Here is a 27,851-nt window from a genome sequence, read left to right as displayed (position 1 = left end):
ATTTAAAAATTTTAAAAGCAGGGGAAAAAAGCCAGGTGATGAATATGTTTGTCACAGATCTTGGTGATGGTTTCCTGAGTGTATATTTATCTCCAAACTCATCGAGTATACATTAAATATGTACAACTTTTTGTATGCCAATTATAGTTCAATAAAGTTTTTTTTAAAAAACAGGAGCAGTTAAAAAAAAAAAACCACCACAAAGATGCAAAGGAAATAATAAAGACAGGATCAGAAATAAACTGGAATAAACACAGAATAAAAAAAGGATCAACAAAGCCAAAAGTTATTTTTTTTAAAGACTAATAAAAGGTGTTAACAGTTTTGTGAGATTTAACAAAGTTTTGTGAGATGATTAAAAAGAAAACAAATAACCAATTTCTGGACTGAAAAAAAAGAGAACATCACTATAGATCCCTGCAGACATCAAAGAAACAGGATGTTATTATGCCAATAAAATTTAAAATTTAAGCAAAATAGGTAGATTCCTAGAAAAATGCAACTTACTAAACCTGACATAAAACAACAGAAAATATGAATAGCCCACTAACCATCAAAGAAATCAAATCTAAAATTAATCTTTCCCACAATAAAAACCCCAGGGCCCGGGTGCCTCAGTTGATTAAGCGTCTGACTTCAGCTCAGGTCATGATCTCACGGTTGGTGGGTTCGAGCTCCGTGTCAGGCTCTGTGCTGACAGCTCAGGGCCTGGAGCATGTTTCAGATTCTGTGTCTCCCTCTGTCTCCCCTTCCCTGCTCACGCTCGCTCTCTCTCAAAAATAAACATTAAAAATAATAATAATTTGAAAAAAGCTCCAGGACCAAGTAGCTTCATGAAAAAAATAAAAAGCCCTTTATTTAAGTAATAAATAATACCAACTCACAGAAACTCCTGCAGACAACAGAAAAAGTGGGAACTAGCCCCAACTCAGCATAATCTGGACACCAAAGCCGGACATGGACATTAACAGAAAAGGAAAATTACAAGTCAATCTCACGTATCAGTGCAAATTCCTAAATAAAATATTAACGAACTGGATACAACAATATATAAGAATGAAAATATACCACAACCAAATGGTATTTATTCCAGGAATAGGAGACTGGGCTAACACTTACAGAATCAACGTAGGAATTTCTGCTTCCAGATGGAGCAGAGGGACTGGATTTAACCCTCTGCCATGAAACAACCACAAACGAAAAAGAGACCACGTAACAGAAAACAAAGGAACTAACAGGTACTTTACAAAAGAGGGTTAACCAAATGACCTATATATACACATATATTTCGTATACATGAAAAGGTGGCTCAACATCTTTAGTCCCCAGGGAATTGCAAGTCCAAACCACCAAAAGATATCCCTACATTGCCATCAGAACGGATAAAATAAAGGGGAAAAGAAAGAAGAATGATACTGATGATACCAAGTGTTAGCAAGGATGTAGAGGAGCTAGAACTCTTGTAGACTACTGATAGAAGGGTAAACTTGTACAACCACTTTGGAAAACCAGCAGCACCTATTACAGATGAGCATACGTAAAATGAATGGCCCAGGAAATCCACAACTAGATTCATATCTCTAGAAAGGTACATATATGAGCATAAAAAACATGCAAAAAAATATTCATAGTAGCATTACTCACAATGGTCCCAAACTGGAAACCATTCAAATGCCCATCAACTCAGAAAATGAATAATAAATTAATAATTAATTGCCATCTATCTCTATCATAGAATATTATACTGCAATAAAAAGGAATGTACTACTATTACAAGCAACATTTGGATGGCTCACACATATTGTGGAGGCAAAAAAAATTGGACATCAAAAAGTATATACTGTATGATACTATTTTTTTAAAGGTAATCCTAATTGGTGTTTGTTTGTTTTTTTTAACCTTTATTTATTTTTGAGACAGAGAGAGACAGAGCATGAATGGGGGAGGGTCAGAGAGAGGGAGACACAGAATCCGAAACAGGCTCCAGGCTCTGAGCCGTCAGCCCAGAGCCGGACGCGGGGCTCGAACTCACGGACTGCGAGATCGTGACCTGAGCCGAAGTCGGACGCTCAACCGACTGAGCCACCCAGGCGCCCCCCCTAATTGGTGTTTATAGAAGTCAAGATGGTAAGTACTTTTGTGGGAGTGAGGGCAGTGGCGGCTAAGAGGGAAATGATGTGGTTACACAGGTGTGTTCCACCTGTGTAGATATTTGTAAATATCTATCAAGCTATTTACTGAATATTACTTAACCAAGTGCTATACTTTAATGAAAAAGTTTAGCATAATATATCTTTCCATACTGAACACTTGCCAATCTGACAGTCTTCTACTGATAAACTTTAGTCGTTAAATTAGGTGTCTAAATACATTCTGAAGATTTAGAAAAGAAAACCCTGTGAGATGCCTTCTATCAGTTGTTATTTTTCATCCACCTAGAATAACCCCCCTCTCTAGTTCTTGTGATACCACATCTCATCTACTGACCACTGATTTAGAAAAGAAAACCCTGTGAGATGCCTTCTATCAGTTGTTATTTTTCATCCACCTAGAATAACCCCCCTCTCTAGTTCTTGTGATACCACATCTCATCTACTGACCACAGAGTGGTCAAGAATGGTAACAGAAATTGGTCCGGGGACACCACAAGGTACCTAGCACACTGCCAGCCACCATTACACTCAACAAATATTTGTTGAATAAATGAGCTCATAGAGAAAGAGAAACAGAAGGAAGCAGAGAGACACGTTCTAGTCTTCTCTGAGGGTCAGAACTCTACTATTAGGCCTGTCTACTGCCCATTAGAAAGTAAAGTCCTCAAGGGCCTTGACTTTGTCCATTTCGGTCACTAGTGTCATTAAGGTTTACAGTCAGGGACCTACCAAAACGTTTTTATCTACTTTAAATGTATCAAATTCCTCTTTAAAGACTGGTGTGGTATGTTTAATTAGTATCTTTAAAAATGCTTCACACTGTTTTGGAAGTAAGTATAAGACTATCAGGTTTCTAGGCTTGGTTTCATTTATTAGTCTAGTCAAGAAAAGAACTATGATTTACTAAATGGTCAGGTTTCAAATTTACAGCATCTTCAGCTTCTAGCACTCTGATCCTGCTAATGGCCCCAATCCACTCTGATCACAACTACTGACAATTGCTATTTGCTCCCATTCTAGCTTTCTTAACACTTCTTATTCGGGTTCTCATCTAAATCAATTTTTCATGACTACGCATGAAGAAAACCACTTGAATACAAAGTTTAAATACAAAGGATCTCATTTAGAAGAATTATGTTAACTACTAGTGAATCAGTAAATGTATAATTCAGCTCACCCACTTTACTATTTTTTTACTTGCTGGGCTTTCTCACTCTTTCAAAGGGTTGACTATACAGCAATAAGGACAGTATCCAACATTTATTAAGCAGTTAACATGCGTCAGATACTATGCTAAGTCTTTTATATATATTATTTCACTTGGTGCCCTTTAAAAGTGTTAAGTCAGATACTAAGATAAGAGTATCTCCCCTTAAACCATTCTAATAACAAAAATAACAGGGGTGCCTTGGTGGCTCAGTTGGTTAAGCGTCTGACTTCGGCTCAGGTCATGACCTCACGAGCCCTGCATCAGGCTCTGTGCTGACAGCTCAGAACCTGGAGCCTGCTTTGGATTCTGCGTCTCCCGCTCTCTCTGTCCCTCTCCCCCCTCCCCCCACTAACACTCTCTCTCTCAAAAATAAATAAACATTAAAAAACTTAAAAACAAGTATGTTTATTTATTTTTAAAGACAGAGAGAGAGAGAGCACAAGCAGAGGTGGGGAAGATAGAGAGGGGGACACAGAATCTGAAGCAGGCTCCAGGATCCGAGCTGTGAGCAGTCAGCACAGAGCCCGATGCGGGGCTTGAACTCATGAACCGTGAGATCATGACCTGAGCCGAAGTCGGACGCTTAACCGACTGAGCCACCCAGGCGCCCCTAAAAAAATTTTTTAAAAACAAGTATGTCAGAGAAATTAATAAGCTGGTAATAAATAACTTAAAAAGCAAATATCTGCTAAAATCTATGCAAAGTTGTTAACTCTGTTTGGTTTAAAAACCAAACAACTAACTAGTATATGAACCCACTATAAGACTAAGACTTATATTAAGTATTAATCAATCTAAAAAGACAAATATTTTAAGAAGTATTTACTAAGGATATAATCACAATTCTAATAAAAATGGAATTTTGTTCACCAAATTATTTTGGGCCTAGTACTCTACTTTCAAATTCTGACTTATGAAGGTGTTAATGTCTTAATAATGCAATATTTTAATTAGGACCTAGAGATCTAACCATAAAATTATAAATTGAATTCTAAATCTCTGGGTCTCCAGTCCATTCAATAAAGGACTCTCACTGAAACGATCTGATAGGTATTTACTAAATGCATCTAGTGAAAGGGAATTTATTATTCTCTAAACAGCTGTAATTTGAAAGAAGTTGTTAGCATTCAGTCACAATAGTCTTCACTCTTATTCCTACTTATTTGACCTAATACCCAACATTTCAAACATAAGTCTAATCTCCCCCTCCCCCAACTAACCTGTCAGTAGACAATTATAGAATTTTCATCCCACCTTCCCCTTGATAGCAAGTCTATTCTTTTCTAGGCTCAAAAATTTGTGGGAGCCTGGGCGGCTCAGTCGGTTAAGAGTCCCAACTTCGGCTCAGGTCATGACTGGCAGTCTGAGAATTTGAGCCCCGCGTCAGGCTCTGTGTTGACAGCTCAGAGCCTGGAGCCCGCTTTGGATTCTGTGTCTCCCTCTCTCTCTGCCCCTCCCCTGCTCATGCGCGCTCTCTCTCTCTCTCTCTCTCTCTCTCTCTCTCTCTGTCAAAAATAAATAAACATTAAAAAAAAGTTTTTTCATTAAAAAAAAAGTTGTTTTTTTTTTAATTTGTTTCTGTATTCATTTCACCAGATAGCAGTTTCCAGACTTTTCTTCATCTTAGTGACCAGTCTCTCATTAGCATAAAGCATGGTGAGCTTATTATTGTGATTCTTCGGGACCCTCCACACACATCACTGCATGTAACCTAATGTTACACTGGTGTTTTCAGCAACAGTTTACTGTTTATAGACACTCAGTTGAGAGCAGTCACACAAGCACTGTTGATCATCAAAATCCTTCAAGTTAACAGAACAGGAACACTGAGGCCTTGCAAGATTAAATAACATTGACTTAATGACAGAAGCAGATCTAGAATCAAATCTTCCAACTGCTAATGCTATCTTCCTCCCAACACATCAGAATCACATCCCCAGTACGAGATGTAGCAACGAAAGTACCGCAAGTTGGAAAATATGTGATATTCTTATAATATACAGAAAAAAATCATTAAGGATTTCCATCAAGGTATTAGCTACAATTCTTAATTTCTGGTAGGATTACCAGTGTTTATTTTGTTTTACTCATCTGAATTTTTTAGTTTGCTTTTTAAAAAAATACACAGTTCCTATAATAAAAATTCTTTCTCATTTAAAAACAAGGCAAAATGAAAGGTTCATGACATCCTTCGTGTGTGATAAAACTTACTTCAAGTATAATTTTAATTTTAGAAAAGCTTAAAATATGGATTATTGGTTAACTTACATTTCAAAATACATCTTGCACAAAATGTTTTGTGACAATGGTTTTCTATCATAACATCATGGTTTGAAATGTTTAAAAAAACCACACAAGCACATGCAAACATAAAATTAATTTGTTAGTACGTACAGAATTGGAATGGTCAAATCATTCAACACTGAGCCATTAGTATGTAAGTACTTAAAACCAAAATGTCTGCCACTATGATCTGGTGATAAAATATACAAATAAGTCTATTAGTCAAAACCAGCTAAATGAACTTAAAAAAGCATGAAGATTATGATGAGTTTCAAGCACTAACTGCAAGAATGTGTCAAACTCCGAATGTTAGGTGACAATTTAGCAATCAGGGATGGCACTTATGTAAGCAAGCAGCATGAATGAACACATACTTTAAAATTCCAGGTGACATTCAGCTCTTACTACCAAAGGGAAGGATTCCCCCCATTACAGAGGCATTGATACACTGCCCTCTGTACCTGGCACGTCCTGGGGGAGCTCAGATGCCACCTTCTTCTCTGCCATGTTGCTGCTATCATGGGTTTCTGAGAGACACCCCACGGGACTCCTCCCTTCAGAGGGACTAGTCTCTTCTGGAGAAGCATTTGTTGTGTTGTCGCCAAGATTTGCTGACACAGAGTTACCTTTATCCCCAACTTCTGTTGGCTCTACAGTAAAATGCACAACAAAACTTTAAAGATATCCTTTAAATTGCTCTAGGACAAATGGCCACATTCAATCAACTACTAAAAATGAATGATCACCAAGAAAACCTGCTTTTATTTGATGGCCATTTTGAAGCAATTAGATTTTGGGATATTTTTGCAGTAGGTAATCCAAAGAGTATTTAAAATATTAAGAACGTTTAAGTAATTAATATAAAAATGAACGTAACACATACAAAAGTGTATATTCTGGTATAAAAATAGTGATTTTTTTCACCAACAAATCTTACAGGGAAAGGGTATCTTATTAGGAAGTATAAATAGAGATATGGGTATATTATAGCAAATCTACCAATACATAAAACTCATTACAATGATTATACATGTTACAAGAGGAAAGGATATCCTAATTTCTTTAGAAATATAAAATTATAGAGGTATTAGTAATAAAAAAAAGGATTCATTTTCATTTTGAAAGCAAAATTGGAGGTTTCATAAATAACACTGATGAAATACTATTTTCTAGCCAAGTAATTTTTTTACCCTCGGATTTTCCTTGCTCAGGATCATCATCTGGTGCTTTGTCATCACCATCTTTTTCAAGGGACTGGTCTTCAAACTCCTCTCTGCTTTTCTCAGCATCTTTGGAGGTATTATTCTCAGTCTCATTCTTGTCCTTTTCTATTTCTTCTGGGCTTTTAACAATATCAATGTCTCCTTTTTTGGCTCTTATGGATTCCAAAATTTCTTCTACAATAAAAACAAAAAATTTTGTTTCCAGGTATACCAAATATAGAAAAAGTACTACAAATGTCACTCAAGAGTTTCAATACAAGTTATTAAAGTTACATATGTCAAAACACCAGAACTAAGAAATAAGGATCAAGATTACCAATACGATATTGATGCCCATAGAACACAACCAATGGGGTAATCTTCACTTCTAGAAAATATATGGTAGGGGCACCTGGATGGCTCAGTCGGTTAAGCATCTGACTCTTGGGGCACCTGGGAAGCTGAGTCGGTTAAACTCAGGTCATGATCTAGAGGTTTATGAGTTCAAGCCCCGCGTCAGGCTCTGTGCTGACAGCTCGAGCCGGGAGCTTGCTTCGGATTCTGTGTCTCCCTCTCTCTCAGCTCCTCCCCAACTAGTGTTTGCACACTCTCTCTCTCTCTCTCTCTCTCTCTCTCTCAAAAATAAAGAAACATTTAAAAAACTTTTTAATAACAAAAAGTACACTACATGCTGAATTACACTGAAATATAACATGCTCATTGTAGGAAATTTGAAAAATATAAATAGAATACCAACTATAATCATTCTATGCTAGTTGGTTATTTTTTGATAAAAGCTGGTCTATTACCTAGTTAGAGAAAAAGAATTTTTTTAGAGAAGAAGAATTTAAGTACCTCAATGACCCAGGCACTGTTTCTGCATGGTATCTTACATAATTCTCCAATTCTCTAGTGTTCTACCACATGATAATCCATAATGGAACTAACTAATTCCTCTGTATTGGACACTTTTAGTTTTTCACATTCCCCTAAGTCAGACCACTAAACATTTTAATTATACATCTTATTTTGGTTTTGTTCATTAGTTAAGATGATATTATGTACATAATTTTGTGAATAGGCAAGCTCACTCTAGAAAATATTTCTAATTTAACATATTTGATAAAAACACACTTAACATTGCTTTTTAAGGGACTGGACAGTTCTTTATTATCGTACTAAAAGCTGAGAATGCAAGAATAAAAAGGAATTTGTCAATTTTTTTAATGTTTTTTTTTTTTTTTACTTACTTTTGAGAGGGAGAGAGCACGCGCGCGAGTGGGGGTGGGGGGGGCAGAGAGCAAGGAAGACACAGAATCTGAAGCAGGCTCCAGGCTCTGAGCTGTCAGCACAGAGCCCGACGCGGGGCTCGAACCCATGAACCAACCATGAGATCACGACCTGAGCCAAAGTCGGACACTCAACCAACTGAGCCACCTGGGCGCCCTGAGATTTGCCGATTTTAATGCCATGATTCATGAAAGAAAACTAAGAGGGATATAGCCTGACTGAAAGTAATAAAATTTCTTATTATTTGATCTACTGTATGGAGAGAAAATAGTAAGAAGGGGATACAACCTCCCCAAAGAATTCTGACAACTAAAACTTATCTGATGAAAATGTTACATATTTTTCTAAACAGATGTAACAGAAAAATACTTCCTACCACCAGATATGAATAAACACAATCCTTGGTAATCAGTCTGCTAGTTTCTGAAGACGAAGTATATTTGTATGCAACAGTATTTATATATAACAGTATGACTATAGCATTCTCAAAAAATACACATGAATTAAAGGCACTACAGACGCAGAGCATGTAGGAACAGGCTCCGATATAGCTTAAGTAGATATATTTATTAAATATAAACATTCTACTTTAAGCAAATAGAAAATGGGGAAATTTTTCAGTAAATGGAGAATGGGAAAATTAATAGGATTATATGTATAGCAGATAACATATATAGAAGAACAGAGCCAGGCAGTTCAAGTGTACTTTCAAAGTCTTAATCATTTTATCTAAGATTAAAATGCACTATTAGAAAACACAGGTGATACTTATTAAACATGCAGAGTATATCTGGCAGGATTTTAAAAAATGGCAATAATAGCGTGTCTGGAAAAAAAGTAAGGTGAAACGGGATTATGAAGGAGATTCACTTTTCACTGTATACCCTTTTATACTATTTGAACTTTTTAAAAAAAATCGTTAAGTATTTATTATCTTTTACAAAGCAAGAAGTTGAGCAAGAAAGTAAATTAGGTATTGAAATATAACCCAAACTATAAAGTAAATATCCATAATCCAAGGTAACCCAAGGTAAATTAGGTATTGAAGTGTAACCCGAGCGATAAGGTAAATATCTATGAGTCCACAGTGATATAAATAAATGACTGAATAATAAACTAGAAGAACAGACAAATCTCCTGTTTCCTGAAGAACAGAAAAATCCCAAATAATTTATGTAGATAGCCACTACCTCCAGGAGGGAGAGCCTAACTCTCCCCTCCCTGAGTGTGGGCTGTGCGTAGTGACTTTCTTCCCCAAAGCACAGCATGGGTAAAAGGAGTAATTTTATAGTGGAGAAACTTGACAAACGCTACCTGAGCCAGGTTAACATGATCAGTGATAAGTCACGATGAGGGCACATAATCTTGGTATGATGATAAGAATGGCACTTTTCACCTCTGTAGTCTTCCTCCCCAAATCCATAATCTCAGTTGGGAGAAGAACATGAGACAAATCCAGACAGAGGGCATTCTACTAAATACCTGACCAGTACCCGTCAAAACTGTCAAGGTCATCAAAAATAAGAAGTCTGAGATGGGGCGCCTGGGTGGCTCAGTCGGTTAAGCGTCCGACTTCGGCTCAGGTCGTGATCTCGCAGTCCGTGAGTTCGAGCCCCACGTCAGGCTCTGTGCTGACAGCTCAAAGCCTGAAGCCTGTTTCAGATTCTGTGTCTCCCTCTCTCTCTGCCCCTCCCCTGTTCATGCTCTGTCTCTCTCTGTCTCAAAAATAAATAAACGTTAAAAAAATTTAAAAAAAAATTAAAAGGCTTGGACGGAGTGTTGATTTAAAATTTTTTGGGGGGGCGCCTGGGTGGCGCAGTCGGTTAAGCGTCCAACTTCAGCCAGGTCACGATCTCGCGGTCCGGGAGTTCGAGCCCCGCGTCAGGCTCTGGGCTGATGGCTCAGAGCCTGGAGCCTGTTTCCGATTCTGTGTCTCCCTCTCTCTGCCCCTCCCCCGTTCATGCTCTGTCTCTCTCTGTCTCAAAAATAAATAAAGGTTAAAAAAAAATTTTTTTAATAAATAAATAAATAAATAAATAAATAAGAAGTCTGAGAAACTGTGACAGTCTAGAGGAGCCTTAAGAGACATGATAAGTAAATGCAATGTGGTGTTCTGGATGCGACCATGAGACAGAAAAAGGATGTCAGTAAAAATAAGGAAATATGAATAAAGTATAGAGTTCAGGTATTATAATGTATTAATATTGGTTCACTACTTATGACAAATGTGTCACACTAACTACATTACTAACAGGGGAAACCTGGTGCAGGCTATATGGAACACTGTTCTACTTTAGCAACTTTTCCGTAACTATAAAACTATTCTAAAATTAAGTTTTACTTAAAATAAAAAAGAAAGCAAAGACTAAATTTCAAAAGAATACTATTTCTCATAATTAAAAATAGGGTTCCTAATAATAAGGTAACTTGAATTAAACAAAACAGTTGGGGGGCGCCTGGGTGGCTCAGTCGGTTAAGCGTCCGACTTCGGCTCAGGTCATGATCTCACGGTCTGTGAGTTCGAGCCCCGCGTCAGGCTCTGTGCTGACAGCTCAGAGCCTGGAGCCTGTTTCGGATTCTGTGTCTCCCTTTCTCTGACCCTCCCCTGTTCATGCTCTGTCTCTCTCTGTCTCAAAAATAAATAAACATTAAAAAAAAAAATTAAAAAAAAAAATAAAGAAAGAAAACAGTTGGGGAAATATTAGTAATGACCGAGGCAATATACAAAATGCTAAAATGCATAGCATCCCTAATGTATGCTGGGATGAACAAGATTCTCTTGGGAAAATGAAAGTATTGGGAATTAAAATATACATATTTGAAATGTTAGTATCTTCAAATTTTGTAGTGACTTAATACCAAGAATTTATCTCAAATTCAGTAACAAGTAAAATGAGAAGATTTCCCTCTTACCATTAGCTGCCGCCAGAAAAGATTTGTTACTGCCCCGAGCCTTATTGGTCAAGTCTTCAGTTATGTCCATGTGTCGGTGGATTTCTTCACGCATTTCTTCCAGAATTTTGCAGAGTTCTGCTTCCCAGTAATCTTTATCTAGACAGTCAATTAATTCTGCAAGTTGGACCTTTGTGCTGTAGTACCAAATTTTCTTCTCATTTTCATTTTCTGTATCTTCTTCTCTGTTTAAAAGAAGAACAAAAACACTTTCTATGTTAGCTATAATGGCACTGATTTGACAGCTGCCATCTACGCAATGAAAGTTAAAATATGTAACACAAACTGCACGTTTTAAGGTGTTCAGTATATCTGCTCATAAAAACTCCCCTCCGGTCTCATTCAAACTCGGGTTACTTTTGTTCTAGTTGAGCAATCTCTAAGTATTTGGATTTCCTAGCCCACAGCAGCTTATGATAGAATAATCTGTGGGGCCTCTGGGTGGCTCAGTCGTCGGTTAAGTATCCGACTCTTGATTTCAGCTCAGGTCATTATCTCACAGTTGTGAGATTGAGCCCCACATTAGGCTCCACACTGGGCATGGAGCCTGCTTGGGATTCTCTCTCCCTCCTCCCCCCTCCCCTGCCCGCCCTCTCTCAAAAAAAAAAAAAAGGAAAAAAAATAATTTGTAATAGTGGGGAGAGAGGAATTAGTATAGCAGCAGAGAAAGGTATCTAAAAATATGACACACAGAAACAGAATCTCAAGGGGCACCTGGTTGGCTCAGTGGAAGGAGCATGCAACTCTTTATCTTGGGGTCATGAGTTCGAGCCCCACATAGCATGTAAAAATTACTTACATAAATAAAACTTGAAAAGGGAGAAAAAAGAAACAGGACCTCAAAATTCAAAGTGTGGGAGTGCTCGGTGGAGGACAGTCTTGGTTCTACTTCAGTCGACTCTGATATCATCACTCTAACCATACGAATGAAATTTTAACCAGAAATATTTAAACTATACTTAGAGCAGGTTGACACTACAATCCAGTTTAGAACATTTCCATCAACATGGTATAAATGCTCTGCTAAATTCTGGTCCTTGAAGAGTGATCTCAATGAGCAATAATGTCTCGTGTCTCTTCCCTTCTTACGGACCAAGTTCAAAATGGGGAGAAGAGGAGCAGCCCCCAGCCCTGCCTACATCTCTCCAAAGGTCCCACCCACTCATAACGGAGGTGTAGACTCCAGCAGGGATGGCCACTAACTACAAACCCAAGGCAAATTCAGGCCTACGACGGGACTATGAGAAATACATGCGACGATATTCTCTCATTCGAAAGGAGTCCAGGAGCATGTGTGAGGTACCTGCCGAGAGTTTAACTTTCCTGTCTACTCAACAGCAAACTCACAAAGCTGAAAGAACTAGGCTTCAAGAAAGACTTGGCTTTAGGGGCGCCTGGGTGGCTCAGATGGTTGAGCATCTGACTTCGGCTCAGTTCATGATTTCATGATCTGTGTGTTCGAGCCCCACGTGGGGCTCTGTGCTGACAGCTCAGAGCCTGGAGCCCGCTTCGGTTCTGGTCTTCCTCTTCTCTGCCCCTCCCTCCCTCTCAAAAATAAACATTAAAAAAAAAATTTTTTTTTAAAGAAGGATCTGGCTTTAAAATGGGTTCAGGCGTTTATGAGATATGCAACCATGAAAAAGACACCACCTCTCTGAGCCTCACCTAGCTGCTAAAATGGGAATAACAGTATCTATTTTCAGGGTCGGCAATAAGAATTAGAGGTGTTGTAATAAGGCACAGATTGTAGTACCCAGGCACATTGTTAGTAATCAATAAATATAAAATATGATTACTACTAGTAAGGTAGTAAATAAAAATTGAGCAGAATTCCAGGAATGAATCAGCCAGTAATTCTAAAGAAAGACGGGACATATCAAGTCATGGATAAATAAATGGATATCGAATATCAAAACTTTTCAAACATTAACAGAAAAAAAAAGAAAGAGCAAAGCGAGATAGCATTTAAGTTTTATTTAAGTAATCTCTACCCCAAACCTGGGGCTCAAACTCATAGCCCTGAGATGGAGTCGCATGCTCTTCCAACTGAACCAGCCAAGCACCCCCTGCTTTGCTCTTTAAAATCAGCATCTGCTAACATATGAAATTAGTATATTGCTCTGTTAGAAGCTTTCTAAAAAATTGCTGAAAATCATTTTTTTTTAAATCTGCTCTATAAGGGTATTTTTACTGACTTCTCATGACTGAGTGATGACAACAATCTTATCCCAATTTACAATGTTAAAGATGTCAGAGTCCTCTAATCAAAAAGACTAATAAAATGCTTTCAAAAGGCAATACTGTATCAAAACTCTAATTAAGTGACAATATCAAATCAGAAAGTACTTAGCTTTGAGCGTAAGAGTTATAGGACAGCCTGATTATTATCTAAACTATCAATCTTAAGGATTTCACTGTTATAAAGATGTTAAATTCTTTCTTTTACAATGTGCTTTATCCTCTTTATTCAGAAATATCTACCAGTTTCAATGAAACAAGAGAAACATTCTGTATAAAAACATTTTGGGGTTAGAAAACAATTTACAAGCATAAGATTTCAAATGATTTCATTTTCACATGAAAATGGGGTTCTATGGGAGCCAATTTAATTAAATGGACATTCTATTTTTTCAAGTAACTCACATACTACTGAAAAAAGGTTCCTAATAGCTGACTTAATCCATACAGACACCTGCATAATTTCCATTTAAACAAAGAATAATTTCAATTTTAATCTTAAGTTTCATCTTAAAGGAGAACTCACTACTTCATATAGCAGTCCGTTCTGGATTGGAATTGCCCTTTTAGAAAGTTCTTCCTTTTAATGTCATGACACAAACCTGGTATTTCCGCCAATTAGGCCTGGTTCTGCCTGCTGGAGTTACGTGAAATAAAACTAACATATCCTCCACACACAGTCCTTCAAATCTTTCACTTCAAATCTTTCACATCTGTAATTTTGCTGTTTTTTCTCTTCAGGCCAAACATGCTCAAATACTTTAATCATTCTTTTTTTTAAGTTTATTTTGAGAGACAGCACGTGTGGGGGAGGGGCAGAAAGAGAGGAAGAGACAGAGAATCTCAAGCACTGTCAGCATGGTGTCCAATGTGGGGCTCGAACTCATGAACCATGAGATACTGACCTGAGCCAAGACCAAGAGTCAGACGCTTAACTGAGCCACCCAGGTGCCCTTAGTCATTCTTTACAGCACATTTTCCAGTCTTCACTCCCCTGATTTTCTTCCCTTAAATGTCCCTCTACAAATGTGGTGCCAAGTAACTTTTTTATTCTGCTCATCAAAGGTAATACACAACACTGACAACTTTTTTCTTCTTGAAGCTGTAGAAGGATAAATTTGTTAAAAGCATAAAGTAACAAAACAGTGAACAATAACTGCTAATGTTTTCAAAGAAAAGCTGTTCTGTTTTTTTTTTTTTTAAAGCAATGTCTGTGCCCAAGGAGGGTCTCAAACTCAACCCTGAGATCAAGAGTCACGTGTTCTACTGACTGAGCCAGCCAGGCACCTTGTGAAAAGTTGTCCCAATGCTTTTTTTTATTGTTTTATTTTCATTATTTTATTTTATTTTATTTTATTTTATTTTATTTTTATTATTTTATTATTTTTTTCATTTCCACACCCAACATAGGGCTTAAACTCACAACCCTGAGATCACAAGTCACATGCTCTACTGACTGAGCCAGCCAGGTGCCCCGCCAAATTGTCCCAATACTTGAGGACTTGGGCACACATTGTCAGAGTTTATATCATCAAAATTATTTGTTCTAATTACAAAAGTGACAAAAGCTTTCCTATATAAATATACACTGATGTGTATGTATATTTAGTTTGGGGGTCAGAATGTGGTTTCTATTGACGCTCTGTCCCTACAGTGCCTACAATGTTCCTTCTGCACACCCAAACTGGCCTGGCTTTCCTAAAGACACTAATCAGCTCAAAGGAGCTCACAGGGTGGCAGGGAAGACAGGTTGGAATGAAAACGTCTGCCAAAAACATAATTAAGAGCAAACATAAATATTACAGGTCTCCATGTTAAAGTCTGTTTGGCTTTCACTCAGGCAAGACAAGGAGGAGGTTAAGACTAACAATAAGTCTCCAGTTTCATTTTTAAACAAACCCACAGAAACTAAGAGTAAGGAACAGTAGTAGTGGGTTGAATGGCATCCCTCCAAAATTTATGTCCATCCAAAACCTTAGAACGTGACCTTATTTGGAAACAGGGTCTTTGCAGATACAATGTGATTAAATCTGGTATCCTTGTAAGTGGAAGAGAAGACACAGGGACACACAGGAAAGGTGATGTGAAGGTGCGGGCAGAGATTCGCATGATCCATCTGCCTATAGGCCGAGAAATGTCAAGGGCAGCCAGGGACCACTAGCGCTTGGAACAGTCTCCCTCAGAGTCTCCAGAAAGAACCAGTCCTGCTGACACTGAGGTTTCAGACTTGTGGCTTCACAACTGTGAGAGACCAAATTCCTGTTGTGTGAAGCAACTCCGTGTATGGTGATTTGTTACGGCAACCCTAGGAAACTCAACTTTCGGTACGGGGGAAATGGAGCCCTCTGACAAACACCTAAGAATGGGAACATGGCTTTGGAACTGGGTGATGGGGAAAGGCTGGAGGAATTTGGAGATACTGGACGGAAAAGACTTCGGCTTCCTTGAAGAGACAGAGGTAAGCAGAGATTGGAATTACGTTGCTCATGAGCCAAGGAACACTTGAGCCACTAGAAGCTGGAAAAGGCAAGAATGGATTCTTTCCTAGGGCCTCCAAAGGGAACACGGCCCCACTGCCACCCTGAGTTTAAACTCCCAGCCGGCACAACTGCCAGAGAATAAACTTCTGCCACTCAGTTTGTGGTACTTGGTTATAGCAGCCGCAGGAAACCAACCCAGCTAGGGATTTAGCAGTTAAAGCACCAGCTAGGTCAGGCAGTCCGATCAGATCAGGAGCACACATTCTGGAGCCAGAATACCTGGGACTGAATCCTGATTCTGCTACTTATGACTAGTTGTGCGACACTGAATACATTATTTAACCTCTCTGTGCCTCAACTTCGGTCTGAAAAATGGGGTGGCAATACTTCTATCAAAATGTTGTTGTGAGGACTAAGTTCAAACACATAAAACACTTAGAATGCTGCCAGCGTCGACTGGGTATAATAATGCAGAGTTGCTACTATTTTCTTCATCTTATGAAGTATGTGATATCTACCTTAAAACGAATAATTACAAGTGGGATGGGTGTTTAAAAAAATAAATAAAGGAGGGGCGCCTGGGTGACTCAGTCAGTTGAGCATCCGACTTGCTTTTGACTCAACTCATGATCTCGCAGTTAGCGGGTTCAAGCCCCAAGTCGGGCTCTGAACTGACAGTGCAGAGCCTGCTTGGGATTCTCACTCCCTCCCTCTCTCTCTGCCCTTCTCCCACTCACGCTCTCTCTCTCAAAAATAAAAATCTTAAACTTTAAAAAAAAAAAAAATCTTTCAAGGTGCAAGAGGGAAAGAGGTTCAGGGAAAGAAAGCCCTAGGAAAGGGCCTATATAGGCCAAGACTTGAGAATAAGCCAAAAGATTTCTGGATGTTTTAGTTTGTTATTTATTTATTTAATTAATTAATTTATTTATTTATTGGGTGGGGGGTAATGGGAAGCAAGAGAATTAAATGTACGAAATTAGGGAACTGTGAACTTTCTGTTAAGAGCAAATGGGGGAATTTGAACTTTCTGTTAAGAGCAAATGGAGATAACTGAAAGGTTTTTCAACTTGAGGGAGAAAGAGACCTGATCCAAACTGCTGAAATCATCCAGCTATGGAACAGAGACTTGAACTGGGTAGTGGGGAGTTACACACGGGGGCAACTACTAAAGGAGTCCAATCCAGATGATGTTGGCTTATGTCACGATAAGGGCAGCAAGAATGGAGAAAATCAGATTCAGAATTTAAGGAGTAATTAAAAGGTATAATAAACAATACAAAACAAAAGCCTATTCCTGAGTTTCTTGCTTGAGCAGCTGGTGCAATGGTGATCCCATTTACTACAGATAGGATCAATGGGCGAAGGGTAGGTAATGCGGGGGAAGTAACGAGTTCAGTTTTGGACATGTTGTGTTTGAGGTGCCTGCTGTGTGAACGTGTCCAGGAGACTGCGGGATAAACAGAACTGGACACGGCCAGAAGGCTTACCGATGCAGGTTTGATGGCATTAAGCTAGCAAGGAAATAGGCGGCTTACAAGCTAGAACGGGGAGGTATGGGTGCAAAGCAATATAGGTTTAAAATTATAATTTAGTACATTTGAAAATGAAAAAAAGTTTTTAGGTATATTTATTTATTTATTTAAGTAATCTCCATCCCCAACGTGGGGCTCTAACTCACAACCCCGAGATCAAGAGTTGCATGTTCCTCCGACTAAGCAGGGCCAGGTGCCCCCAAAAAACAGTTTTACTTTTTTTAAAGTTTACTTATTTATTTTTGAAAGACAGAGAGAGAGAACATGTGCACAAGCAGGGGAGGGGCAGAGAGAGAGAATCCCAAGCAGGCTCTGGGCCTATAGGAAAGATAGCACTGCAATTAAAAATTGGTTCACTACCCCAGACTTTGCTTTAGGTATGCCCCCCTTGGGCAGTAAGTCCACTGATTTATCATTTTAACCGTCCAGGGAGAGTATATACCAAATCTCCACATACTGTCAACTGAATAATTCACATGGTTTCAAGTTTCACCAGGCGTCCACATATAATCTACCACAAGAGGGCATCACACTGAAATTGTCTTATTTTAATCTAACTTTTAAAGACATGTAAAATTTACTCAAATTATTGACAAGGAACACTTAATTATCACTAACAATAATATTTAAAGTTTTGTATTTGACTAGGGGCACCTGGGAGCCCGACAGCGGGCTCGAACTCACAAACCGTGAGATCATGACCACAGCTGAAACAAAAGTTGGGTGCTTAACCAACTGAGCCACCCAGGTGTCCAGGATTTTATTACTTTTTTTTTTTTATAATTACTCCTATCTTATAGGTCTTTTTAATGTTTATTTCTGAGAGAGAGAGAGAGAGAGAGAGAGCGCGAGCATGTGCGAGCGCACGTGAGCATGCAAGGGCATGAGCAGGGGAGGGGCAAAGAGGGGAGACGGACAGAGGATCTGAGGTGGGCTCTGGGCTGACAGCAGCAAGCCCGATGCAGGGGCTCAAACTCAGGAACCGTGAGATCATGACCCGAGCTGAAGTGAGACGCTCAACTGAGTGAACCACCCAGGTGCGTGCCCGTTATTACTTTTTTAAAGGAGGAACATTCTAAGAACAAAAGAGCTCTTAGAAAATAAAAATATGATAGTAAAAAAAGAAATCTAAATAGTAGGGCTGAAAGACTAAGATAGGGAAATCTTCCAGAAAAACTGAACAACACACATATATACTCACTCCCTCCCTCCCTCCCTCCCTCCCTCCCACCCCAAAGAAGAAAAAAGACAAAGAGGAAAACTGGAGGAAAAAGGTAAGAAAATCAGAAGACCAAAACAGGAAGACCAGTGTTCAACAAAATAATAGCACAAGATAAATACAACAGGGAAAAGGAGAGGAGGAAGTTCTCAAGACAAGTTCTCAACTGAAGGACTCAACTGCCAGATTTGAAAGTGCCCACCAAACACCCGGCGGATAAAAAAAAGACTCATACGAGGCCATATCACTCTAAAACTGCAAAACGCTACAAGCAAAGAGAAGATTCTAAGCTTCCAGGTAAGTCCCGACAGGAAACATACAAAGAATCAATGAACAGATTCACATTTCTCAACAGCAACACTGCAAGACGACGACTGCACAGAACTGAGGACCTGTTTACTCTGTACCATCTTCGTAAGTGAACGGGGGGGCCTGGCTGAGACGCTTCCCTCTACCTGGCCAGGCTTGCCCAGGCGCCGAGGAAGTTCCTGCTTATCTTCTCCAAGCCCTGCTCGATGTTCCTTTCAGCCCACCACTGGTTTTATAAGATCTGACCTAATTCTGAGAGCTGCAAGAAGGCTGTGAAGACTTCAGAAGCTGAAAATACAAAGCAGCCCACTCCCTCCGATCGTATTTCTACAAGACGTCAAAACCAAGTCCATACTCCGACCCTGCCCGACACGTGACCGAGGTAAATGCTCTGCTTTCCCAGACGGTCTCCTGTCCTTCCCCCTGACCTGCCTGGAAGAGCCTCTTGAAAACCCTCAGAAAAGCAGAAGTCAGGCTGCGACCATGAGTCTGTAGAGCTTCTCTCCTCCTGGGAGACTACGGCCAATGATGACAAAACCGATCTTTCCTCAGACGGCTGGTTGGTTCTTGCCGGTCCATTTTACGTATGGATGTAGCGAAACCGAAACGAGAGGAAAATCCTAACACCAAAATAAGGGTGGCGATCGCCTCACGATAGGCTGCAGGGATGCAGGGAATAAAGTCAGGGAAGGGCCCCCCGTGGCATCTGCCTTGTAACAGTCTATCTCCCATCCCAGGCAATTAATACCCTGGTGTGTAATTTGCATGTTTTCGTACACTCTTCTTTCCCTACAACTTAAAAAGCTGTTTAAAGGTATGTATTCCTTCAAGTCAGAAACTACTTAACTACGTAACTCGTTATTCGATCACAAAGGTTTATATTCCATCAGCGGCCGAGCTCGGTTTTCTCAGTCAGGAAGGAAACTGGCTCAATTTTAAACACACACAAAAATTAAGACCGTCACACTTACATTATGAGTCTCCGGTTTAGGAACCAGTATTTCCTTCGACTTCGGTCATAGCCAATAGGTTCGTGTCGAATGTACGGTTTGTTTTTTTGGATTTCGGCGACACAGTCGGTCACACCAGGCACCTTATGCGCTACGCAGACTTCACACTGCCACTCGTCCTCCGGCACCTCCTCGAGAGGCGGCTTCACACATTCCAAATGGTACACAGCCGAGCACGTCTCGCAGCAAAGCAAATCCCCAAGTTTGTGGCAAACCCGACAGTGGTCGTCATACTGGATCACCCCTTCAGACATCAACTCCTCCCGCGCAATATTGGTGGTAAGAAACTGATCGACTAAGAACTGCAGAACTTTGATCTTGTTCTCTACTGGTCCATAGGGATAGTCCTCTGCTTCTTGGTAAGGAAGAACGTGATGGTACTCCTTATCGCTCTCACAGTACACCCGCAGCACCTCCGGCCACGTCATCCCGTCGATGAAATAGAGCGTGGAATTAACGCTGTCTTTCAGATCAGCAGGTCCGAAGGTAGTATTGGAAGTGTCCTCTTCGCGCAAAACCGCTTTCAAGAGCACGACGTGCATTTCCGCCATAAGCGTGCACTGCTCCTGACTCACCAAAGCCGCGCAGAAGTCCTCAAAGCGAAAAGGAGACAACCTTAAAACGGTGCCAAAGTTCCGCAGTACCTCATAAATGGCAATGACATTCATTATATGCTCATTAGGCACCATTAAATCCTCAGAGGACTTGGGAAATTCAAGGGGCGGGATGTCTTTTTCTTCCAATATCGGAGAACGAGGCCGATGTACTCTCGGTTTTCGCCTACCTGCAAATAAAGAAATGGCATAATTACAAATCAATCCGTCATTTCTGCAAACTACGGTTTTCTAGCTTTTCCCTGTCTGGACATACACCTCAAAAAACATAAGCACACTTTGATTTTTCTAATAACTGTCAAGTTAAAACAGGATCAAGAAGCAATGATTCAGCTCTAGTTTTTAAGTCAAAAAACATCCGAACTCAAAGTTTTCCCATTGTATCACAAACTAGAAGTAAAAAAAAAAAAAAAAAAAACAAATTTAATTGTAATCAGCTCTCAATTATCTAGAGGGGGTAAGTGGTTTCCAGGTAACTATGGTAAAAAGTAACAGTGCACTCAGTGAAAGATCTGTAAAGAACATAAATGAGAAAAAAACATCCCCATGTGAGGTAACAGGCACAAGAGAGCTCACACTGTGTCAGCTGAGATACAGAAACGGCTCTCGACAAACAGGAAGTTCTCTGGTATAGCACCCCTTCTCCTCTGCCAGAAATGCTTCCTGAGAGCCACGTATCGGAGAGTTCCACAGTGCAACACAAAGTTAGGGCCGAGACAGAAAGACAGAAGAAAGGAAGAAGTAAAAAAGAGAAGAAAAAAGGGAGGCTCACCTAGGAAACAGACACAGACTGTATGCATTTTTTAGCAGTGGGTTAAGCAACTGTAGGTACCTGTTATGAGATGTGATGTCCAGGAATATATATGTATATATATAAATGTATCAATATACAGCGCATTTGAGAGCTTAGTTTGTACCAAGCATATAGGAGCTCATCTAATTTTCTGAATGAATCTATGAGGGATTTTAATAAGCCCTACTGTATAATAAGAAAACTTGTTGAGGGGCACCTGGGAGGCTCTGTCGGTTGAGGGTCCGACTCTTCATTGAGGCTCAGGTCATGATCCCAGGGTCGTGGGATCGAGCCCCACATTGGGCTCCAAGCTGAGTATGAAGCCTACTTAAAATATTCTCTCTCTCTCTCTCTCTCTCTCTGTCCCTCCCTCCCTTCACCCCTCCTCCCTGCTTGCACTTGTTCTAAAAATAAATTTTAAAAAGAAAACTTGTTGAAACAAGTGTCTCCTAAACAGCTGTGCCTATATTATTTTTTTTATTATTACTTCCAATGATGTTTACAGAATAGGAAAAGTATCTTTAAATATCAGAAACAATTTTAACAAGATAAGTTAACCTTAATTCACTGTTGTACAATTAGCTTCTATCAACCATGATTTGGGGCTACTGGTAACCTCTGAACTGCCTGTCCCCTCCCCCATTCCAGAGACCTCCTCACTTTGAGCTTAGTCTCATAATTAAAAGGGTGTAGGGTGTCAGGAGAAAAAAGCATGCTAAAGAATATAAAAGGTGAAGATATTTTAATTTATCCAATGCACACCCAATATTCATTCATTGAAAAGATTTTCCAAATAAAAATGTATCCATTACTTTCTGCAGAAAAAAGTCCAAAGGATCACCCTGGGCCCGACACTGTTGGTGAGCCTCCATCTCGGCAAACTTCACGAAAGTGATACCATCTACACAGATGCACTTTTCACAGATTCGATGAAATCCCAGAATCACCGTGATAATAAGCACCATGATGGGTAACCCAGCCCATTTTAGTGCCTCCTGGAAAATCTGGACTTCACCTGTATAAATATACATGAGAGAGAGGAGTAAAAGGGAAGGCTGAACCTAGAGGGATTCCCTCAAATAAGAGAAGAAACAAGTCCGCAAACAAGACAAAACTGCTTACAGACCCAGTCTCTGCATTCCCTCAGCTGTTTATGCAAAACACTGTCAAAGAGCATCCTCCAAGTAAAGAATTCCAGAAGGAAGGCTGGAAAGCAGTTCTGGGACCAGAATGTAGAGTCTTTAGGAGTCTGTAGAGTACTTTATTCTGGCAGTGATGAGGGTTACCAGGTTTTTTAAGCAGGGCAGGGACAAGGGTACACTGTTCCAGAAAGACTTCTCTGGCTTCACTGAACAGAAGGAACAGGACAAGGAGGAAGAGACCAGAGACAGGGCATAGTCTGCAATTAAGCAGAAGATAAAGACCTGGATTCAGAGTCTGGCTGTGAGAATAACAACAAAAAGATGGGTCCAAGTGACTTATGGAGAAAGAAACCAACTGGTGTGGAATATACCACCACCTTGAGATTTAACTCTGTATTTACCATTACATTCAAAAGCTTATTCTAATCTCCCCAGGCTCTTCTGAATTCATGTAGTCTTCTGTGAACCATGTTACCTCATATTATATTACCTTTTCATGGTATCTACTCCATCTCCCCAGCTGAACACCCAACTCTTTTTTTTTCTTTTAAGTTTATTTATTTTTGAGAGAGGGAGAGTAAGAGTGCACAGGCCGGGGAGGGGCAGAGAGAGAAAGGAAGACAATAATCCGAAACAGGCTCTTGGCTCGGAGCTGTCAGCACAGAGTCCGACGTGGGGCTCAAACCCACCAACCGTGAGATGATCTAAATCGATGTCGGGCGCTTAACCTACCGAGCTGCCCAGAATTTGGCATATTTCTTTCATTAGCAGTATTTTCCCAGCATCATTCCCTTTTGAGAATTTCCCTTCCCCACGCCGTGATTGTGATGGGCCCCCAGTCACAGTATGGCATGGAGATATGACCCAGGGCAGGCCAGCAAGACTCTCCTTGGGATTTTATATTCAGATGAGAAGTGCTCTAAAGCCCTTTCTCTCCATGAATGAGGCCAGAGCTGTCCATGGCTAAGTCATCTCTACTTCCCTCATGGAAGAAGGGAGTAAAGATGATGGACAAAAGCAGAAGCGACATGTAAGTACTAACAATTCTTGAGTCCTTGGTGGAACCTATCCTTCGGATTTCCCAGTTACGGAAACCAAAACCATTTCCCTCGTGCGTAAGTGAACATGTTTGTCTTCAGTCACTTGCAAACGAGAATACTTAAAAAAAGTATCTGACACTGTATATACAGCAGGCTTTTTATAATGAGAAACACAATAAATTACTGAAGACTATCAATGAAAGCAGTTAATGTTAAAAAAAACAAACTGCTGATAGGAATCTATTTTAAAGCGGTAACAGAAGTATTATCTAAATTAATTTAATGTCTAATTTTAAAGCATCAGCTTTCATACATTCTGAAAGACTTTGGATAACCATTGCATAGATCTGAATTTTAATGGATTATATAACTTCATATTATTAATCAGCTAAAGTTGGGGCACCTGGGTGGCTCCGTAGGTTAATGTCCAATCCTTGATTTCGGCTCAGGTCATGATACCACGGTTGTGGGATGAAGCCCCACATCAGGCTCCCGGCTGAGTGTGGAGGCTGAGTGTGGAGGCTGCTCGAGGTTCTCTCTCCCTCTGCCCCTCCCCCAGGCTTGCCTTCCCTCCCTCCCTCCCCACTCTTCCTTTCTCTCTCAAACTTAAAAAGATTCTCTGCCCCTCCCCCACTCTCTCGCTCTCTTTAAAAAAAAAAAAAGCTAAAGTCTGTTCATTTTCTGCTGGTTTTAGAAATAAAAGGAAAAAAGGCAAAGAAAAAAAAAAGGCCCATAAGTTCTACATTCTATACATCTAGCTGGAAACCACAAAAGAGCTTCTATTCAAATCATGACTATAGTCATGTACATAGTAAACAGGGTGAGCACTTTTGAAAGTTAACATTAAATATAGGTCAGTTTCCTCTGAAGCATTATTGGGAAAGTATAAATTATTTCAAATTTTAAAAGGCAATTTGGCAAAATCTATCTGAATGCATAACCCTTTGACCCAGCAATTCAACCTCCCAGAATCTATCCTACAGATATACACGTATGCATTTAAGTAAGTACAAAAACGTCTAATGCAAGGGTTTATGAAAGTTGAAGTTTTGGGGGCACCTGGGTGGCTCAGTAAGTTAAGCGACTGACTCTTGATTTTGGCTCCGGTTGTGACCACTGGGTCGTGGGATCTAGACCTGTACTGGGCTCTGCCCTGACAGTGTGGAGTCTGCTTGGGATTCTCTCCTTCTCTCACTCTCTGCTCCTCTGCCATTCACATTCTTTCTCTCTCAAAATAAATAAACTTTAAAAAAAAATTTTTTAAGTTGAAGTTCTGTGGGTTTTGTTTTAGCCTGAATATACATCAATACCTAAATGAATTATGAATTATGATACACTTACACAATGGCAGTTGGAAAGAACAAAGTAAAATTCATATATGCTGAAATGAAAAAGACTTTTTTTAAATTTATTTTGAGACAGAGAGAGAATGAGTGGGGGAGGGACAGAGAGAGGCAACGAGAAAGAGAGAATCCCAAGCAGGCTCCACACCATCAACACAGAGCCCGACACAGGCAGGGCTCAATCCTATAAACTGAGATCATAATCTGAGCCCAAATCGAGTTGGACACTTAACCAACTGAGCCACCCAGGCGCCCCAAGAATCCTTAATATTTTTTAAGTTAATTAATTAATTAATTTATTTGAGAGAGAGAGAGAGAGAGAGAGAGCTCACACATGGGGGAGAGGGGGAGGGAGGGGGGGGGGAGAGAGAGAGAGAGAGAGAGAGAGAGAGAAGAGAATCTTAAGCAGACTCCACACCCAGTGCAGAGCCCAATGTGGAGCTTGATCCCAAGACGCTGGGATTGTGACCTGAGCTGAAATCAAGAGTCAGATACTCAACCAACTGAGCTACCCAGGTGCCCCAAGAATCTTTTTAAAGTACTTGTTTCTAGGATTTCAAGCTGTACTACAAAGCTGTAATCATCAAGACAGTATGGTACTGGCACAAAAACAGACACTCAGATCAATGGAACAGAACAGAGAACCCAGAAATGGACCCACAAATGTATGGCCAACTGATCTCTGACAAAGCAGGAAAGAAGGTCCAATGGAATAAAGACAGTCTCTTCAGGAAGTGGTGCTGGGAAAACCAGCCAGCAACATGCAGAAAAATGAACCTGAACCACTTTCTTACACCATACACAAAAATAAACTCAAAATGGATGAAAGACCTAAATGTAAGACGGGAAGCCATCAGAATCCTCGAGGAGAAAGCAGGCAAAAACCTCTTTGATCTTGGCCACAGCAACTTCTTACTCAACATGTCTCCGGAGGCAAGGGTAACAAAGCAAAAATGAACTATTGGGACCTCATCAAAATAAAAAGCTTCTAAACAGCGATGGAAACAGTCTGTAAAACTAAAAGGCAACCGACAGAATGGGAGAAGATATTTGCAAACAATGTATCAGATAAAGGGTTAGTACCCAAAATCTATAAAGAACTTATCATACTCAACACCCGAAAAACAAATAATCCAGTGAAGAAATGGGCAAAAGACATGAATAGACACTCCTCCAAAGAAGACATCCAGATGGCCAACCGCCACATGAAAAAATGCTCAACATCACTCATCATCAGGGAGATACAAATCAAAGCCACACTGAGATACCACCTCACACCTGTCAGAATGGCTAACATTAACAAGTCAGGCAACAACAGATGTTGGCAAGGATGCAGAGAAAGAGGATCTCTTTCGCACTGTTGGTGGGAATGCAAGCTGGTGCAGCCACTCTGGAAAACAGCATGGAGGTTCCTCAAAAAACTAAAAATAGAACTACCCTACGACCCAGCAATTGCACTACTAGGCATTTATCCACGGGATACAGGTGTGCTGTTTCAAAGGGACACATGGGGTCAGGTTCAAAGGGAACATTGGGGTCAATGTTCATAGCAGCACTATCAAAATAGCCAAAGTGTGGAAAGAGCCCAAATGTCCATCGATGGATGAATGGATAAAGAAGGTGTGGTATATATATACAATGGAGTATTACTCGGCAATCAAAAAGAATGAAATCTTGCCATTTGCACTATGTGGATGGAACTGGAGAGTATTATGCTAAGTGAAATTAGAGAAAGACAAATATCATATGACTTCACTCATATGAGGACTTTAAAAGACAAAACACATGAACATACAGGAAGGGAAACAAAACTAATATAAAACAGAGACGGGGACAAAACATAAGAGACTCATAAATATGGAGAACAAACAGAGGGTTACTGGGGGGAGGGGAGGATGGGCTAAATGGGTAAGGGGCATTAAGAAATCTACTCCTGAAATCACTGTTGCATTATATGCTAATTTGGATGTAAATTTAAAAAAAATTAAATTAAAAAAAATTAAAAATAGAACTACTCTACAACCCAGCAATCGCACTACTAGGTATTTACCCAAGGGATACAGGTATGCTATTTTGAAGGGGCACATGCACCCCAATGTTTACAGCAGCACTATCAACAATAGCCAAAGTATGGGAAGAACCCAAATGTCCACTGATGGATGAATGGGCAAAGAAGATGTGGTATATATATACAATGGAGTATTACTCGGCAATCAAAAAGAATGAAATCTTGCCATTTGCAACTACGTGGACAGAACTAGAGGGTATTATGCTAAGTGAAATTAGTCAGAGAAAGACAAGTATCATATGACTTCACTCATACGAGGATTTTTAGAAACAGAACAGATGAACACAAGGGAAGGGAAGCAAAAAGAATATAAAAACAGGGAGGGGGATGAAACATAAGAGACTCTTGGGGCACCTGGGTGGCTCAGTCGGTTAAGCATCCGACTTCGGCTCAGGTCACGATCTCATGGTTTGTGGTTCGAGCCCCACATCAGGCTCTGTGCTGAGAGCTCGGAGCCTGGAGCCTGCTTCGGATTCTGTGTCTCCTCTCTCTGCCCCTCCCCTGCTCATGCTCTGTCTCTGTCTCTCAATAATAAACGTTAAAAAAAAAAATAAGAAAATTAAAAAAGGAAACATAAGAGACTCTTAAATATGGAGAACAAACAGAGGATTACTGGAGGGGTTGTAGGAGGGGGATGGGCTAAATGGGCAAGGGCCATTAAGGAATGTACCCCTGAATTCACTGTTGTACAGTATGCTAACTAACTTGGATGTAAATTAAAAACATAAAATTAAATAAATAAATAAATAAAGTTCTTGTTTCTGAGAGGGAGAACTGGGGGGGCAGGGGGAAAAAACTAATTTTTTTTTACTTTTTTATATTTTTTAATATCACATGCATATATTTTTATTATGTTAATTTAAAAGAAAAATGTTAAACAGGTATCTGTGCACACATATGAAACATTAGTATTCAAATCAGTAAAATGACACTGGTACTAATGGCTTACTGATGGTATTGTAGGAACACAAAT

General features: G+C 39.8%; 1 protein-coding gene across 8 annotated transcripts in view; it reads right to left on the bottom strand.

The window, feature by feature from the left end:
* BPTF (bromodomain PHD finger transcription factor) overlaps positions 1-27,851 on the bottom strand; it is a 148,881-nt gene that overhangs the window by 87,962 nt on the left and 33,068 nt on the right. For 6 of the 8 annotated variants that reach the window (XM_047081573.1, XM_047081574.1, XM_047081576.1 and 3 more), the window contains exons 2-5: positions 19,840-20,662; positions 11,052-11,275; positions 6,837-7,043; positions 6,108-6,296 (exon numbers count right to left, since the gene is read on the bottom strand). In XM_047081573.1, the coding sequence (XP_046937529.1) occupies positions 6,108-6,296; positions 6,837-7,043; positions 11,052-11,275; positions 19,840-20,662 (1,443 nt within the window). The remainder of the gene's footprint in view (positions 1-6,107; positions 6,297-6,836; positions 7,044-11,051; positions 11,276-19,839; positions 20,663-27,851) is intronic. The other 2 variants (XM_047081578.1, XM_047081579.1) reach the window with 1 other exon arrangement.

The sequence above is a fragment of the Lynx rufus genome, unplaced genomic scaffold (assembly GCF_022079265.1).
Source record: "Lynx rufus isolate CCGP_SWC_20201006 ecotype Redwood Valley unplaced genomic scaffold, mLynRuf1.p SCAF_18, whole genome shotgun sequence".
Classification (NCBI taxonomy): Eukaryota; Metazoa; Chordata; class Mammalia; order Carnivora; family Felidae; genus Lynx; species Lynx rufus.
The sequence above is the reverse complement of the archived record's forward strand: the minus strand, read 5'-3'. Positions and strand labels throughout refer to the sequence as shown.